Below are 14054 nucleotides of genomic sequence, written 5' to 3' on the forward strand. Positions count from 1 at the left end.
CCTCTTGGCTAGATTTCCACAGTGATTATAAAGGGAGGCAGGGGAAAGGCGAATAATTGTGTTCCGTCTCTGTGGTCCCCTCTCTCTCTCCCCTGTCACTATCTCAGCCAGCCTCACCATCTTTCTCCTGGATGCTCAGCCCACTAACCAGCCTCCCTGCCTCCAGGACCACCCATTGTCCACATGGCCACTAGAATCACCTCCCTCACATCCAGAATCTGAGCAATGGCTAACCCCACTTGTAAAACTTCTCAATGATTCCTCATCACCAGCAGGTGAAGGCCAAACACCTTAGCTGTGGTACAAGGCCGTCTCTAATTAACACCTGTTGGGCCTGCTCCCCGCTACCAGGTACCTCACTCCTCTTCCCTACATCCCCCAACCAACACCACACTCCAAACACTTAGAACCACTAATGTTCCCTCTGCCAGCCAGCTACCCCCACCCCCGTACACCCTGCTGTGTTTCTGTGCATATTCAAAGGCCCAGCTAAGTGCCTCTTGCCCAGAGAACCTCCCCTACCCTTTTTTCTCACCCTTTGTCTATGGGAGAATTGGCTACTGTCTCTTCTGCGGCCCAAATCAATGTCCCTTCTCCTTTCTGTCTCTCTTGACTATACCGTGTAAACTTCTTTCAGGGCTGGGACCAAACTCTATTTACTCTTAACCTCATGGCCTATTACAGTGCTTGGAGATATCAATCAATCAACTGATAAGAAATTACTGAGTATCTATTAGATGCCCAGACCTGTATTTGCTGATGTATATAATAAAAATATAAGATAAAAATCATGTAAAAACATCGAAAGAGAAGTCAGGTGGATAGGAAATTGTCCTTACCTTCTAAGCATTTGCAAGCAGCTGGGGAGACAAGTGGGATGCACAGGAATTCAATGCACCCAGACAGTGCTCATGTCCCCCAGACCTCGGCCACTGCAGCCACGTTCCCAGTTTTTGTCCTGTCTGGGAAGTAGCTGAACTGTTCTGCACTTGATTTTTCTATATATCACTTGTTTTTTAAATTACATCTATTGTTTTGTGAAAGAAACTTTGTAGCATCGCCAAAAATGGAAAGCTAGTTATCATGTGCTGTAAATAAAACGGAATCTCAAAAAATAAATGCAACAGAAAGAAAACAATACAAATATTTTTAAATGACAGCTGTGGTTACTGGTGGTGGTGGTGGTGTTTAAATTGAAGATTAGAAGGCGTTGGGTGTCAAATCAAAAGTACTAGATCTAAACTGAGACTGAGAGTTAAAGTTAAGATCAGGGTTAAGGTTTCCCCTTAATCTATTGAGAAAGAGGGAGAATTTGGGAATACCTTTTCCTCCATGTGTTCAAAGTTATTTAGTTCTTATTCCCAAAATACTTCTCATGTCACCAGAGATGCCATCCCACACTGGGAAACACTGCAATGATCTGTGAGCTACTGACAAGAAAGCCACAGATATTCAGAGCAGAAAGAGTCAGCTTCCTGGAGAAGGCACCAAGGGATGAACAAGAAGAACGCAAGGGAAGGGGACAAGAAAGGAGGGAAGGCAGGGATCCTTTCGGCATGTGCAAATGGGACAATGAAGAAACGATCCAACCAGGGCAAAGATGCAGCTCAGGGAGAGAAGAACATGAGGTTAGGTGGGTTGAATGAAGGCATGCTATGGTATCTAAAGTGGGGAAGGGACATTATGACTTAATGCTACAGGTTAAGGAAGCCAGGGAGGGCTCTTAAATAGTGATGTGTAGTTTGGTGGCAATACTCAGGTGAGGGATAACACTCTGACCCATGGTTTATAGTCTAAGTTGGGTTCCCCAGAAGCAGAACCTGAGACAGGGATTCTTGTTCAAGTGATTTATCGGGAGGTGTGCTCTCAGAAGAGGAATCGGGGGACAGGATAGAGCGGGGGGAAAAGTACAACAATGTGATCTTGGTGGGAGATTAGCTTCAGTGTGATCCTCAGTGAAGGACTGCATGAATTGCTCCCCAGGGTTGGTCCCCAGTGGGTCTAGGGGGCCAGGCTTTTGTACCCCCCATGTCAGACATTGATGGAGGTCTTCCCCGAGCCATGGGGGAGGGGGGAGGGTAGCTTCCAGAGTGAAGCAACTCCTGTTTGGTCAAGGGCAATGATCCAAGAAGGAGGCAGCTCTGAGTTCTTGGCTGCTGCAGAATAGTACGTTAGGGGCATCCGGGCAGGGCAGCACCAGGACCCACCACATCCAAACAAGCACAAGCCTAGGTTGGCATCCACTTGGCAAACAGCAAATAGCAAGCAGCTTTCGACTTTGTGAGGCTTTAACTCTCAAAAAGGATAGGGAAACAGATCCAGGAGACCCTCAGCCAATCATCTCGCCTCTCTGGACTTCAGCCTCCTTTTCTGCAGAACCAAGAGACTAGCCTGAGTAGTCTCTAAATCCCCTTCCATCTCTGCAGTGTTTAGAATTCTAAATCACGGCGTACACCGATAGACAGCAGATGTCACAGCAAAGCAAGAAGACCCCAGTTCAGTAGACAGGTAGAAATCAGGACTCAAAGATCACCAGCAATGATCTGGGCTCTGCCTACCTCTGGACTCACAGGGTTTGCACCTTACAAGAATACATCAGACCAAGGGCCTGGGAAGCTTAGAGGTCAAGGAGAGAGTGGGATGAGCGAGCGTAACTGCCGGGGAAGACCAGTGCAAGACACCGCAGGTAGATTAGAGAGAAAGGAACTGAAGTCAGGAGGCAGGTGACAATATTCTCTGACTTGGTTATGGGAGCCTCAGGAGGGCAGGAGGCTGAGAGAAGGAGGGGCAGAGTCATGAAAGGTGGATGAAACCCCCTCCGCAGGCTGCGAGGAGATGGTAGGATGTCCACATAGCCTTGACCCCTAGGGCCCACTCTGCATTCCTCTGATCAATGTTCCTACCTCTTGCTTCCTATCGCTCACACCAAAGGATTCACACCCATGTGATATCTCTTGTCATTTTCAACCATCACCTTGGTTTGGAGTGGGAAACAGTGGGGTCAGGGCCAGGAATCCAGAGGCTCAGGGCTGGTCAGGCACTGGGTCGAGGCTGGATGTCAGGACCCCTGAACTGACCTGTGGTGGGAACTCAGCAGCAGAACTGGGCTGGCTTTTCTGCAGGAGGAAATGCAGAGTCTGGTAGGGGCTGTTTGATAACAACCTGGGAAGAGCCAAAGGTAAAAGCAATCCCTGTACCCCTCCTCTTTCCCAGAACATCTGTTCTGAGGCCACAGTCCCATTTTGCTTCCCATTTCCAAAGCCACTAAGGCTGGGCTCGCTGCATTCTCTGCTTGTCTCCACAGGGCTGGACAACATACACAGGATCACGTCCCAGGGCCACTACGAGCTGCGCGTGGACATGCGGGATGGCCAGGAGGCCGCCTTCGCCTACTACGACAAGTTCTCTGTCGAGGACGGAAGAAGCCTGTACAAACTCCGCATAGGAGGCTACAACGGCACCGCAGGTACCTTGGCCCCGCAGCAGCCCCCGGGGGCGACGGGCGTGCAGCAGGACCAGGACCCCACACTCTCCGCCTGAGCCGCCCTGGGCGGCCGCAGCGCCCACAGACTGAGGCGAATTCCCTGCGAGCCCACGAGCAGGGCGGAGGGCTGGGAGCCACTGGCTCTGATCCAGACTGTCCTTAACCGCTCAGGTGACCCGAAATCAATTTCTCAGGACTTCAGTTTCCTCATCTGGAAAATCTCAATAATGATGCCTGCCCTACTTCACAGAGTAGTCAGGGAAAAACTGTGATTAATGGAGTGAAAGTGCATTTAAAGTTGAAAAAAAAAAAGGTACAATGTAAGGGCAAAGGATTGGTTTTCTTGTCTAGATTAATCAATATGGACTCTTATCCAGTGAGAGCATAATCATCCATTGTCTGGATAGAAATCTCCCTTGCAGTGACATCTAGGAAAGCCATCTTCGAACTAATGAGAATAAGACATTGAAAATAAGACAGATTCCCTGCCCCCCACCATTCTGAGATGTTCCCCCTCCTCCATCAGCAGTCATCATAACATCACCAAGGAACAAACAACAGCTCTAAAGGTTCCCCACCGGCCACACTTCTTTTCATTCCTCCACAAGAACCCCAAATCTGGTCACATTTTCTGTATAGATTTTTATGACATTTCCACTAAGTAGAACAACCACCTCTATGAGCTGTTGCACGGATAGTTTTATCAGGACATAATATCCACTCTGCTTCTTAGGCTCTGCCAATCTGTTTCCTGGGTTCTCTTATGGCACATTTCATAAAACCTGTTTTTGCCAAGTATTCTGCTTTTTGGAACATGGAGTTATTGGTCCTTTCATTAACTCCAATTATAGGGCTAAATGCTAGAGTATAAATTTAGCAACATTTGTATGACTCTTGGAATTAAGAAGATCATCAAAGTGTTGCCTTGGCAATCATTGCATCTGCTCAGTTATTTCTCTTCCCAGCCAGGTACTGTTACTCCAATGAGAAGACACTCTTTCCTTTGTTGTTGTTCATATGGGAAATCATTCCCAGTGGCAATTGGACCTGCCTGAAGTGCCCCAACGAAACACTCTGGGCCTAAAATAGCCATTGAAATGAAGGATATAAAACAAAATGTCAGGCTGAATCAGTGTCAAAAATAACCTGGTACCCACCACTCCCTAAGATTAGAATCGTGCCAGTAGAAAAGCAGTTCTTATTTCTCCCAGAGAAGGAGAAGCAAGCCCTCCCACTTCCTGACATGTCCCACCCCTCCCCCCACCTGCCCCAGGCCCGTGCTCTCAGCTGTCTAACCTGGGCCCAGCCGCTGCCCCTGCAGCAGCTCTGCCTCTCTACCCGGCCTCCCGGAGGTCAGAAACTGCTGGACTGCGTTCCATTCCATGTCTCAGAGGCAAGTCCCACCAACGGTTTGGCTAATCATCATAAATTAATTGCAGTCTAACCTCTTATGTCAAATATTCAGTTCATTATCAAAAAGATGAAAAACTAGGCTCATGTAGGCTACCCCCTTCTCTGGGCAACTTCACACAATGGTTGTTCTTTCCAGACCCGAAGGTCTCCAAGGAGGAAGAGCCCATCGTCTCTCTGGCGTCTACTATTGCCCAAGTCCCGGGGCCTTTTTCTTACTTGTCGCTCATTTTCAGTGGCCCTATTGACAACAGTCTATCCCCATGGCTTCTAATTCCAAGTTCAGCCCCTTCTCCGATCTCTGTTATTCTCAAGGCTACAAAAATCTAAGTCTCTAACCAGGACTCTAATTGGATTAGAACCAAAAATTCCAGATCAAGTTACCAATAAAAGGCTGTTGAGTGAGCAACCCCTAAAAGTTCACTGTATGAATTATGAGGACTCAGAATAAGTACGAGACGTGACTTCTGCAAGAACGAAACACCTGTTTAAAAAACAATCAGTCAGGAAGCAACTCACCACCAAATAAATGGTCCTCACTTGTGGTTTAACGGGCATTCAGAGAAGAGGGAGGTGGATATTGAAGAGGTCTTCATGAAGGCAGCAGGGTTTGACTGGGATCCCCGTGATAAGGAAACATTCCAGGGAAGGAAACTCCTGGGGGAGAAGTCACAGAAGGAGCCGTTACGTGGAGGGAGGGTAAGTGCAGAGGACCTGGCTTCCCAGAACAAGGGGTGAAGTCAGAAGGAACAGAAAGAGGATGAGAGAGGAGAGCGGCGCCAGACCCTTAAGGGCCTTAAAACTGAGATGGCAGAGGAGTTCAGTCTTAATATGGTGGGCAGTGGGGAGCCATGGTGGGTCTTGAGTGCCGTAATGGAAGTAGGGCTTTAGGAAAATCAAAGTGACAGCCATAAACAGGATAAAGTAAATCCAAGTGAATAACAGGGACCGGCTGAAGCTGCTGTACCAATCCTGGTAGGAGATAACAGGGGCCGTGACTGATGTTAGGAATTAAGAGAAAAGTACAAATCTAAACAGCAGTTTGAGAGAGAAAAGCCAAGACTTAGATAGTGTACTGAATATATGAGGTGGATACATGAAGCAGAAATGGGAAGGGGAGCCAGATTTGGGGAGGAGATAAAGACCAACATCACGACCCTATCAAAGACAGCTGCAAGCAACATCAGAGTGGGAGCTGGAGAGAGTTGTTCCAAGGGAGTAAAGAGGGGAACGTCCAGATTACAGAGAGATAAGGAGAAAATGGGAAAGTGAGTAGAGACAATATAGTTAAGGAACTGATGGTAAAGAAAGGGTCACTAGACAGTAGGATTAATTCAAGTTTTTTTTAAGACAAAGGATATGAGTATGGCTTAGGGTGAGAGGAGGTGAAATGCTAAAAAAAAAAAATATATGAAAAAAAGGAAAAAATAAGAAATCTTTTCTGCCTTCTCAGGGAACTGGGAGAAATGGGAAAATGACGTTTTTGGAGACTGGAAGGGGGAAGACGAAAAAGATGGGACAGAAATAATGACATGTTGACTTAGGGCCCAACTGGCCTGAGGGGATCAGCTTCCCCCTAAAATAAAGACCATCCTCCTAAGAGCTAAGTTGGTTTTTTCCATAGTGAAAATTTTTATATTTAGAATTAGCCAGCTGGACTGAGTTTAGATGATTCCAATTTTGTTGGCAACATTCAAAGCATCATAGTCAGGAGCCAGTCGTACATATGCCTTCTTCTCTCCATCAGGCCTGATCAGGGTATTGACCTTAGCCACGTCAATGGTGGCTAAGCCACTTCACAGCCTGTTTGATCTGGTGCTTGTTGGCCTTGACATCCACAATGAACAGAAGTGTGTTGTTGTCTTCTATCTTATTCATAGCTGACTCGGTGGTCAGGGGGAACTGAGGCACTGAGTGGCCACTGTGAGTGTGGGCTCAGAAGGCACAGGATCAGAAATATGACCTCTCTGAGCTTAAGGTGACCTCAGAAGCGTCTAAGATGACGTTCATTCAACAGCATGCGTCCCTTCACACCATCTCTAACCACAAATCCTTCCTGAAGTTTGGCCAATAGTTATAAACTAATTAGTTTGATCCCTCACCTCAAATACTCAATTCTATGAGCCCCCTGCACAACATCCCAACAAGACAATACCCAGCCTCTAAGAAGAGAGCTCTCACCATATCTCCAAGTAGTCGATCCCATTTGTAAACAGCTCTAATATTAGGTCATTTCTCTTCATATATTTAGCCAAAATATGCCTCCTTACAGTCTCTATCTACAGATCCTAACACTTCCCCGAAGAGTTTTCAGCTTTTAGTTTGTTCTTGTTGTTGTTTTGCTCAATAGCCCATCAAATATTTGAAGTCAGTGATCATGGACTTCACCTCCCCCTTCAAGCCTCTTCTTCCCCAAGACACAGCCCCGGTTTTCCCAACCACTTCTCCTCTGACGTGGTTAGGATTTTCTTATCATCCTGCTTCCCATGGATAGGAACTCTAGTTAGCTAATGCCCCTCTTCCCCTGTGGCCCCAAGTCCCGAATGTGGGGTATTGGATATGAGTTGACCAGGCCTGATGAGCCATGGAGAAAACCAGTCTGCACAGTGGTGACCCGGATTGGCCCAAGTCACCATGGCCCATCCCTATCTTCTCTGAGGACAAAAGGAACCATGACTGTCTGTGTCCCAGTACTGGCCTGGAGGAAATAGAGGGGGATGGTGAGGTGGAGCTGAGTGGACAGAGTTCTGAGCGGAAGGTCAGGGGAATGAGGCAATGAGCTGGAGAGAGCACCATGGAAGTAGTGGACCCAGGAGGCAGGGGGAGTGAGAGTTCAGTATCTGAGGAGCCAGATGAAACAAAGATGAGTGGAAAGTCTCTTAAGCAGAGGCCAGATTTGTTGGGAATGGGTCAAAAGTTCAGAAAGTCCTGAAAAAAGAATGACAAATTGGACAGCCTCACGATTGTGTCTTTTTTTCCAGGGGACTCCCTCAGCTATCATCAGGGCCGCCCTTTCTCCACCGAGGACAGAGACAATGATGTTGCAGTTACCAACTGTGCCATGTCCTACAAGGGGGCCTGGTGGTACAAGAACTGCCACCGGACCAACCTCAACGGGAAATACGGGGAGTCCAGGCACAGTCAGGTGGGTGGGGCGCTGACGCCACGTGGCTGACCCAGACCCAGGCACCCCGCCGTCCCTTAGCTTTATGTTTTACATGCACACGTGGGTCTCACACTTCCCTTTTAAAAAGATACACTCAGAGTATTGAGAAAGGGCTATCATAAAGACGACAGTAATGCAGACACTGGGATAAGGGCAACTCAGGAGCTAGAACTCACCCAGAGAAGCCCTGGACCCATCTCATTTCCAGCCAAGACCCATCTCATTTCCTCATCTAGAGAATCCCATGAACAGCTTCTCTGTTCTAGAGGCAGTCTTCACAGGCTCAGCTTCATCCAAAGAAGTGTTCCAGGAAGGGAGAAGTAGCAGTATAAACTGGACTGTCTTTCCCCATTAGAGACAAGTCCATAAGCTGGGCTGGTTGATAGCGTGACCAACTGGACCATCTGGGACCTTCTCAGTTTTAGCTCTGAATGGCCAGCAGCCAGGGACACCCCGTAGTCCTGGGCAAACCAAGATGGCTGGTCACCTGAGAGGTGGCAACCACCTGACTCTCCCATCAGGAGCGAGCAAACAGTCATGCTCTTCGAAATGCTTCTATACTGTTGGGTATTTGAAATCCATCACTAGTTACTGATGCGTGCAAATCCCGAAAGCCAAAACCAGAAAGCCAGCAACAAGGAATGACCTGAAACACATTCCTATTATAGACCCAGGCCACGGACGTGTCCAGAGAGAAAAGCTAGAAAGCCACTCTGCTCTTTTGCCCTTATTGAGAACTCAACCACAGTGCTTCATGTTAATGGAAAATGGCTAAATCCGCATCTTGGATTCCCTGATTTCATCATTCCCTTTCTTTTCAAGCTGGTAGTTCCATTGACGGGGGAAGGGTGATCTGACAGCTCATCTTTCTCCTTCAGGGGATCAACTGGTACCACTGGAAAGGCCATGAGTTCTCCATCCCCTTCGTGGAAATGAAGACGCGCCCCTACAACCACCGTCTCACGGCGGGGAGGAAACGGCGGTCCTTGCAGCTCTAAGCAGCGGGCGGCGGCGAGCCAGCTGACCTTTTCTGTCATTTGTTTGTATTTTATAATATGAAACAAGGGGCGGGGGAAATAGTGATGTGCTTTGCAACATATTAAGAGTGTTGGAAGGAAGCAGGATGTAGCAGGAATTGGCTGAGAATCAGCAGCTCATGGTTTCTGCCGCCCCCGGGACTGACCCTCCGCCTCCATGCTCCCTCCTACCCAGTCATCCTTAACCTTCCCCTCTTTTCCTACCAAGGAGGAAAAGTGAGACATTTTCTTAAAAGACCAATTCAAAAGCAAATCCTGGAGTCAGGTTGTCATGGTGACAGGCACGTGCCTTCTTTCCTGCCCTTCTTCCGAGATGCCCTTCACTTTCAGGTATTGTCCTCTGGTCACTGCCTTGGATGGCCGTGTTCTCACCCAGGCTCAGAGAAGAAGCCTCAGCAAGAGAGCTTTGCCAAGAAGCCCCCGCAAAAGGAAACAGATTAACCTCACCCCACCCCAGCAACCCAAGTCCTTCGTAATGGGCCAAAGATTCTCATCTGACACTCTTACTAGTCAAGTATCCTCTGTCACCTGTCAAGAGTAGTGACCTCTTTTCCAGCCAGTCCATCATTGCCCAGTTTCCATCCTACCCTTCAACCCCCATGGCCCCACACGCCTAACCACTGTTTTGGATTCTAGTTCCCAAGGTGTTGCCTGGCCCTGGCCCTGGGCTGCACAGTAGCTGTGTGCCTGTGGGTTCTAAGTTACTGCCCCTCCTCGGGTCACATAGACAGCAACTTTCTTTGGCGATAGGAGGGGGAGATAGTTGTGGTCTGTACCAATTTAGGGCCAGGCACTGAGGAAGGCACAGAAGAAGTAGAAATTAGGGCACCTTCCACAAAGATTATACATTCCACCGGGGACACAGATCTTACCAAGCTCTGTTTTCTCTGTTTCTCGTCCCATTTGTCATGGATTTTTTTTTTCCTTTAATTGCAAACTAAAGGCCTCATTTCTGTCTTCACTAAAGGCTCTCCTTAATGTGGGCAGCGTAATAAGAGTCAGAAGAAGTCATATGACCGGCCCGCCATTCCCCTGACTGACAACCCTGGGAAGAGGTGGAATTTTAGGGTTTTGGTTTTTAGTTTTCTCCTCTTTTTTGGTCCTGTGAGAAACAGGAGTGACCTCCTTAATGAGGTGAGATCATGAGAAGCCTTTTTCCATCTTCTTTTATTATTCTGCCTTTGAGAGGAAAAATGAAAAGTGCCAGAGGAAATTACATCTAGAAATCCAAAGGTGAACAGGGGAGGAGTGTGGGCCTACCTCCCGTTTTACGAGACGTGCTCTCTTTGCTAGCTTGATTTGATTTTTAAACCCAAGGGAGCTGGAGGCTCTAGGAGCCATGTTCCATCCACTTCTCCAAATCGAATGTCAGCTGCAGCCATCCCTACAGCATGCCCAAATTCCATGTCCAGGCTCCCCAGCTGCCTCCTCCCTTTCCTCTCCTCTTCCTTAAGGCCCTGGTTCTGTTTTCCGTCATGCCCACATTTAGTCAAACTGGGGCATCTCGGGCCTTTCCCAGCCAATCACTGGCTGAGACTGAGAGCTGGACCATTTTCTAATGGAAACCTCCATAGTCTAACCGAGCTCCTGTTAACCAGGAAAGGACAATCCCTGGGGCTGATGGTCACACCTCTGACGTTAGGGTGGAGTCAGCTGCCGCTGGCCTTGTTCATGGTTGTGGAGTGGGTGTGCAACTGGCAAACTGGGGCTGGAAATGGAGGTGGCATTTCCATTTCTCAATTCACCATGGGCTTCAAGAAAGCTAGGAGAAGGAAGAAGAGACAGAAACAATCCTTTCGAGAAACCTGTTAACTAAGTCAGATTTAGCTACAGAGTAGGGCACCAATGAAGCAAGTTGAATGAGGAACCTATGAAGCACCTGGGGATCAAGGCCTAGGCCCACCTCTGCCATATTGTTGGCTCTGTCACATCGGGAAGTTTGTTTCACCTCTCTGGGCCTCAGTTTCCTCACCTGTTGAATGTTAGCTTCTAACATCCCTTTTAGTTTTGGGAGTCAGTAATGCTAGTCTCTGATCTGAAAACCTCAGTAGAGATTGGCATTGGTGAGAGAGCACAATTAAGTAAGGAAAATTCACCAGAAGCCTTGCTTTATGAAAAAGAGAGAGAGAATGAGAGAGAAAAGAAAGGAAGACAGCAGAAAGAAGGAATAAAGGAAGGAAGTAAGAAGGAAGGGAAGGAGGAAGGAAGGAGAGAAAGAGAAAAAGAAAGAAAAGAAAGAGAAGAAAGAAAGAAAGAGAAAGAAAGGGAGGAAGAAAGGAAGAAAGGAGAGAGGGAGGAAAGGAAGAAAGGAGAGAGGGAGGGAAGGAAGGAAGGAAGGAAGGAAAGACTGATTGAGATAGAAGCCATCAGTAAAACACACACACACACACACACACACACACGAGAAAACATTGCCGAAAAGACTGTGCCAATTAAGAAGATGAACTCATCTTGTCCATAAAAGCAGAACCCAGGGACCTGGGTGGTGCCAGGACAGCCCACCTCATCAAGGGAACTGAAATGGAAAAAGATTATGAGTCCTCATGTTGCCAATTCAGATGAAAGCCACAAAACATCAGTGGAAACCAAAACCTGCCTTTTATTGGAAAACCATTTTACCCTATGGAACATTTTTATAAATAGTAGCAGCAGCATTGCCTAGAGTCATTTTAAAGAATTTTTAAAGCAAGAAAGGAACTTCAAAGATTAGCTCACCCAACCTTCTATAAAAGGACCTCTAGATTCCTTTTATTAAATAGAGTGATTTTTCTCACAAGCTTTCACCATTTTTTGAGAGACACGGTGCCCCATTATCTCCCCAAGGCCCGTGGTCAGCTTGACTTAAAGCTTCGTAACTGGACTCACTGATTCCTGCTCATCCTGTTCCTCTGAGCACATGTGCTCTTCTCAACAGTGCAGCTGGGAAGCAATACTCGCAAAGCACTCACCCTCAGCACACCAAAGGTGGTGTGGACCCAACTCACAGGCAGTTTGACTGCAGACATACTAGGATGTGTATTTACAAAAACAAAAAGACAAAAAACCCTACCAGTGTCAGCAGTAGACTCACAGCCGAGACCCAAGATCCAGATAGTTTATTGTTATTGCATTTCCCCATCAGACGAAGATAATTTTGAACACAGTAAACTCACATTCTCTAGGGTTATCTTCTGGAAGGTGAAGGGAGTGGACATAAAGGGGCAGGAGAAGGGATGATAGATCTGTGAAAAACTCCTGTGAGCCTTTAGGCAGATTTAACTGGAGGAGGGAGACTTGCTAAGTGTGACCACAAGGTGGCGTTTACAACCCCCAATCACCTCCTGATGGTGGGGCTGAGGACAGTGAGTGGTGCCTCCAGGTTTTCAGAACTCGCACCAAACCAGGACCCAGGAAAACTGGCCAGCTGACTTGCATAGGAGGTTGATTTGCAAGAGAAACAACAACAAAAATGGCAGCAAGAAAATGCAAAGCAAACTTCTACAAATAGTTGAATCCACCCTACCCTTCACCTGCCAGCTCCCCCACTCCACCATTCATAAAGTGCTCAGACACCCAACACCTGTTCCCTCCCATCTGGGAGCCAACCAGCTCTCTACACAGGGAAACTGTTATTTCAAAGACAAACCTGAAGAACCACAGTTGCCAATGAGCTCAATGCCAAACCAAACAATCCTTAACCACATTTTATACTTTAAAAATCCAGTCCCAGAACAGAGCTGTAGATTAAGGGACAAAAGGTCATTATGAAATCGTTTCAAAGAGCTCTTTTAAAAGCCTCCGTTGAGAAGGGGTTTGTGAGTTTCTCTTTGTCCCCTCCCCTAGCGGATAAATGGAACCTGTGAGAACAGTGGATGCACCGAGCTGAGGGGGTTGAAGTTGACTAGCTGGTGGCCTGGATTTGCAAATACTCCTGGGGCATGAAAATATTTTTCCTTCTCTTTTTTAATCTCCACCCAGAATTTCAGGAAAGCTGGAGCCACTTACTCAGGATAAGTGTTTTTCTGCGGCTTGCTTTCTTATCACCAGACTCCTCTTCAATCTAATCCCTTATTTTCATTTTTTCCCTCCAAGGGGGGGCCCTCTACTTGCTTCTCACTGTCCACTCTTAAAACTTGGATAAGGAACTTCGGGAAGATACACACTTCGGTTCAGCTTTAATACTCCCCAGAGGGTGGGGTAATATGTTTTCACTTGCCTCCAGCTTGCCAAGGCTGGAAGGAGGGCCTTGGGATCTCGGGGGCCTGGAGTGAATCTGTGGCGTTTGGGAGGCTGCCTCCAGTACAAGGCTCCAGGTACCAGGAGCAGCTGACACGGCCCTGCCTGGCCCCCCGGGGGGCATCCGCTTTCCTCCTGGGAACAGCAGAGAGGTTCTCTGCTCGGAGGAAAGGTGAGTCACAGGGCTGGCTTCTAGATTGCGCCTGTGGCCTCTCTCTGGCTGTACCTCAGGGTCCCTTGGCCAAGATTGACTAAATGCTTCCCCAAACTTCTGTTTCTTCCATAACCCAACCCCGCACAGATGGGACAAGTTTTCCTTCAACAATACTGGAACATTTTGAACCACCAGGCCAAATGAGCACTCGTAGACCAAGTGAAAACCTCTAAAATCAAGGAAGGGAAAAACTCTAGGATGCTTAAGAGGCTGTGCTCTTGTAGATTTGGGTCCAGTTTGAGAGAATGGCTCTGGTTCATCCTAATTGTAGCCACACTGGATTTCCTTATGTCCGTTCTGGGTTCTTCAAGCCTTGAGAAACAGCTGGGAAGAAAAATAAAATACAAAATACAAAATAATATAAAAAACAAGCTAATAAATCACTGGAGACTAAAAGCAAGCCTTCTCCAGATGTCTCATAGTTAGAAAAAAAAGGCAGAGACCAGGTGAGAGGGGCCATGGTAAAAGCACCAGCATCAGATTGTTGAGTTCTGGCCCCCAGCCCCCACCTGAGCTCCTGTGAGCTCA

At 47.5% G+C, this 14054-nt stretch overlaps 1 protein-coding gene across 1 annotated transcript in view; it reads left to right on the forward strand.

Annotated features, from left to right (window-relative positions):
- Nucleotides 1-11284, forward strand: part of TNR (tenascin R) — a 223141-nt gene extending 211857 nt beyond the window's left edge. The window contains 3 exon segments of the mRNA XM_032463683.1: nucleotides 3305-3466; nucleotides 7876-8039; nucleotides 8939-11284. Coding sequence (XP_032319574.1) covers nucleotides 3305-3466; nucleotides 7876-8039; nucleotides 8939-9058 — 446 coding nt within the window. The 3' untranslated portion in view covers nucleotides 9059-11284.
- The last annotated feature ends 2770 nt before the right edge of the window (nucleotides 11285-14054 follow it).

This window comes from Camelus ferus, chromosome 21, assembly GCF_009834535.1.
Source record: "Camelus ferus isolate YT-003-E chromosome 21, BCGSAC_Cfer_1.0, whole genome shotgun sequence".
NCBI classification, from domain to species: Eukaryota; Metazoa; Chordata; class Mammalia; order Artiodactyla; family Camelidae; genus Camelus; species Camelus ferus.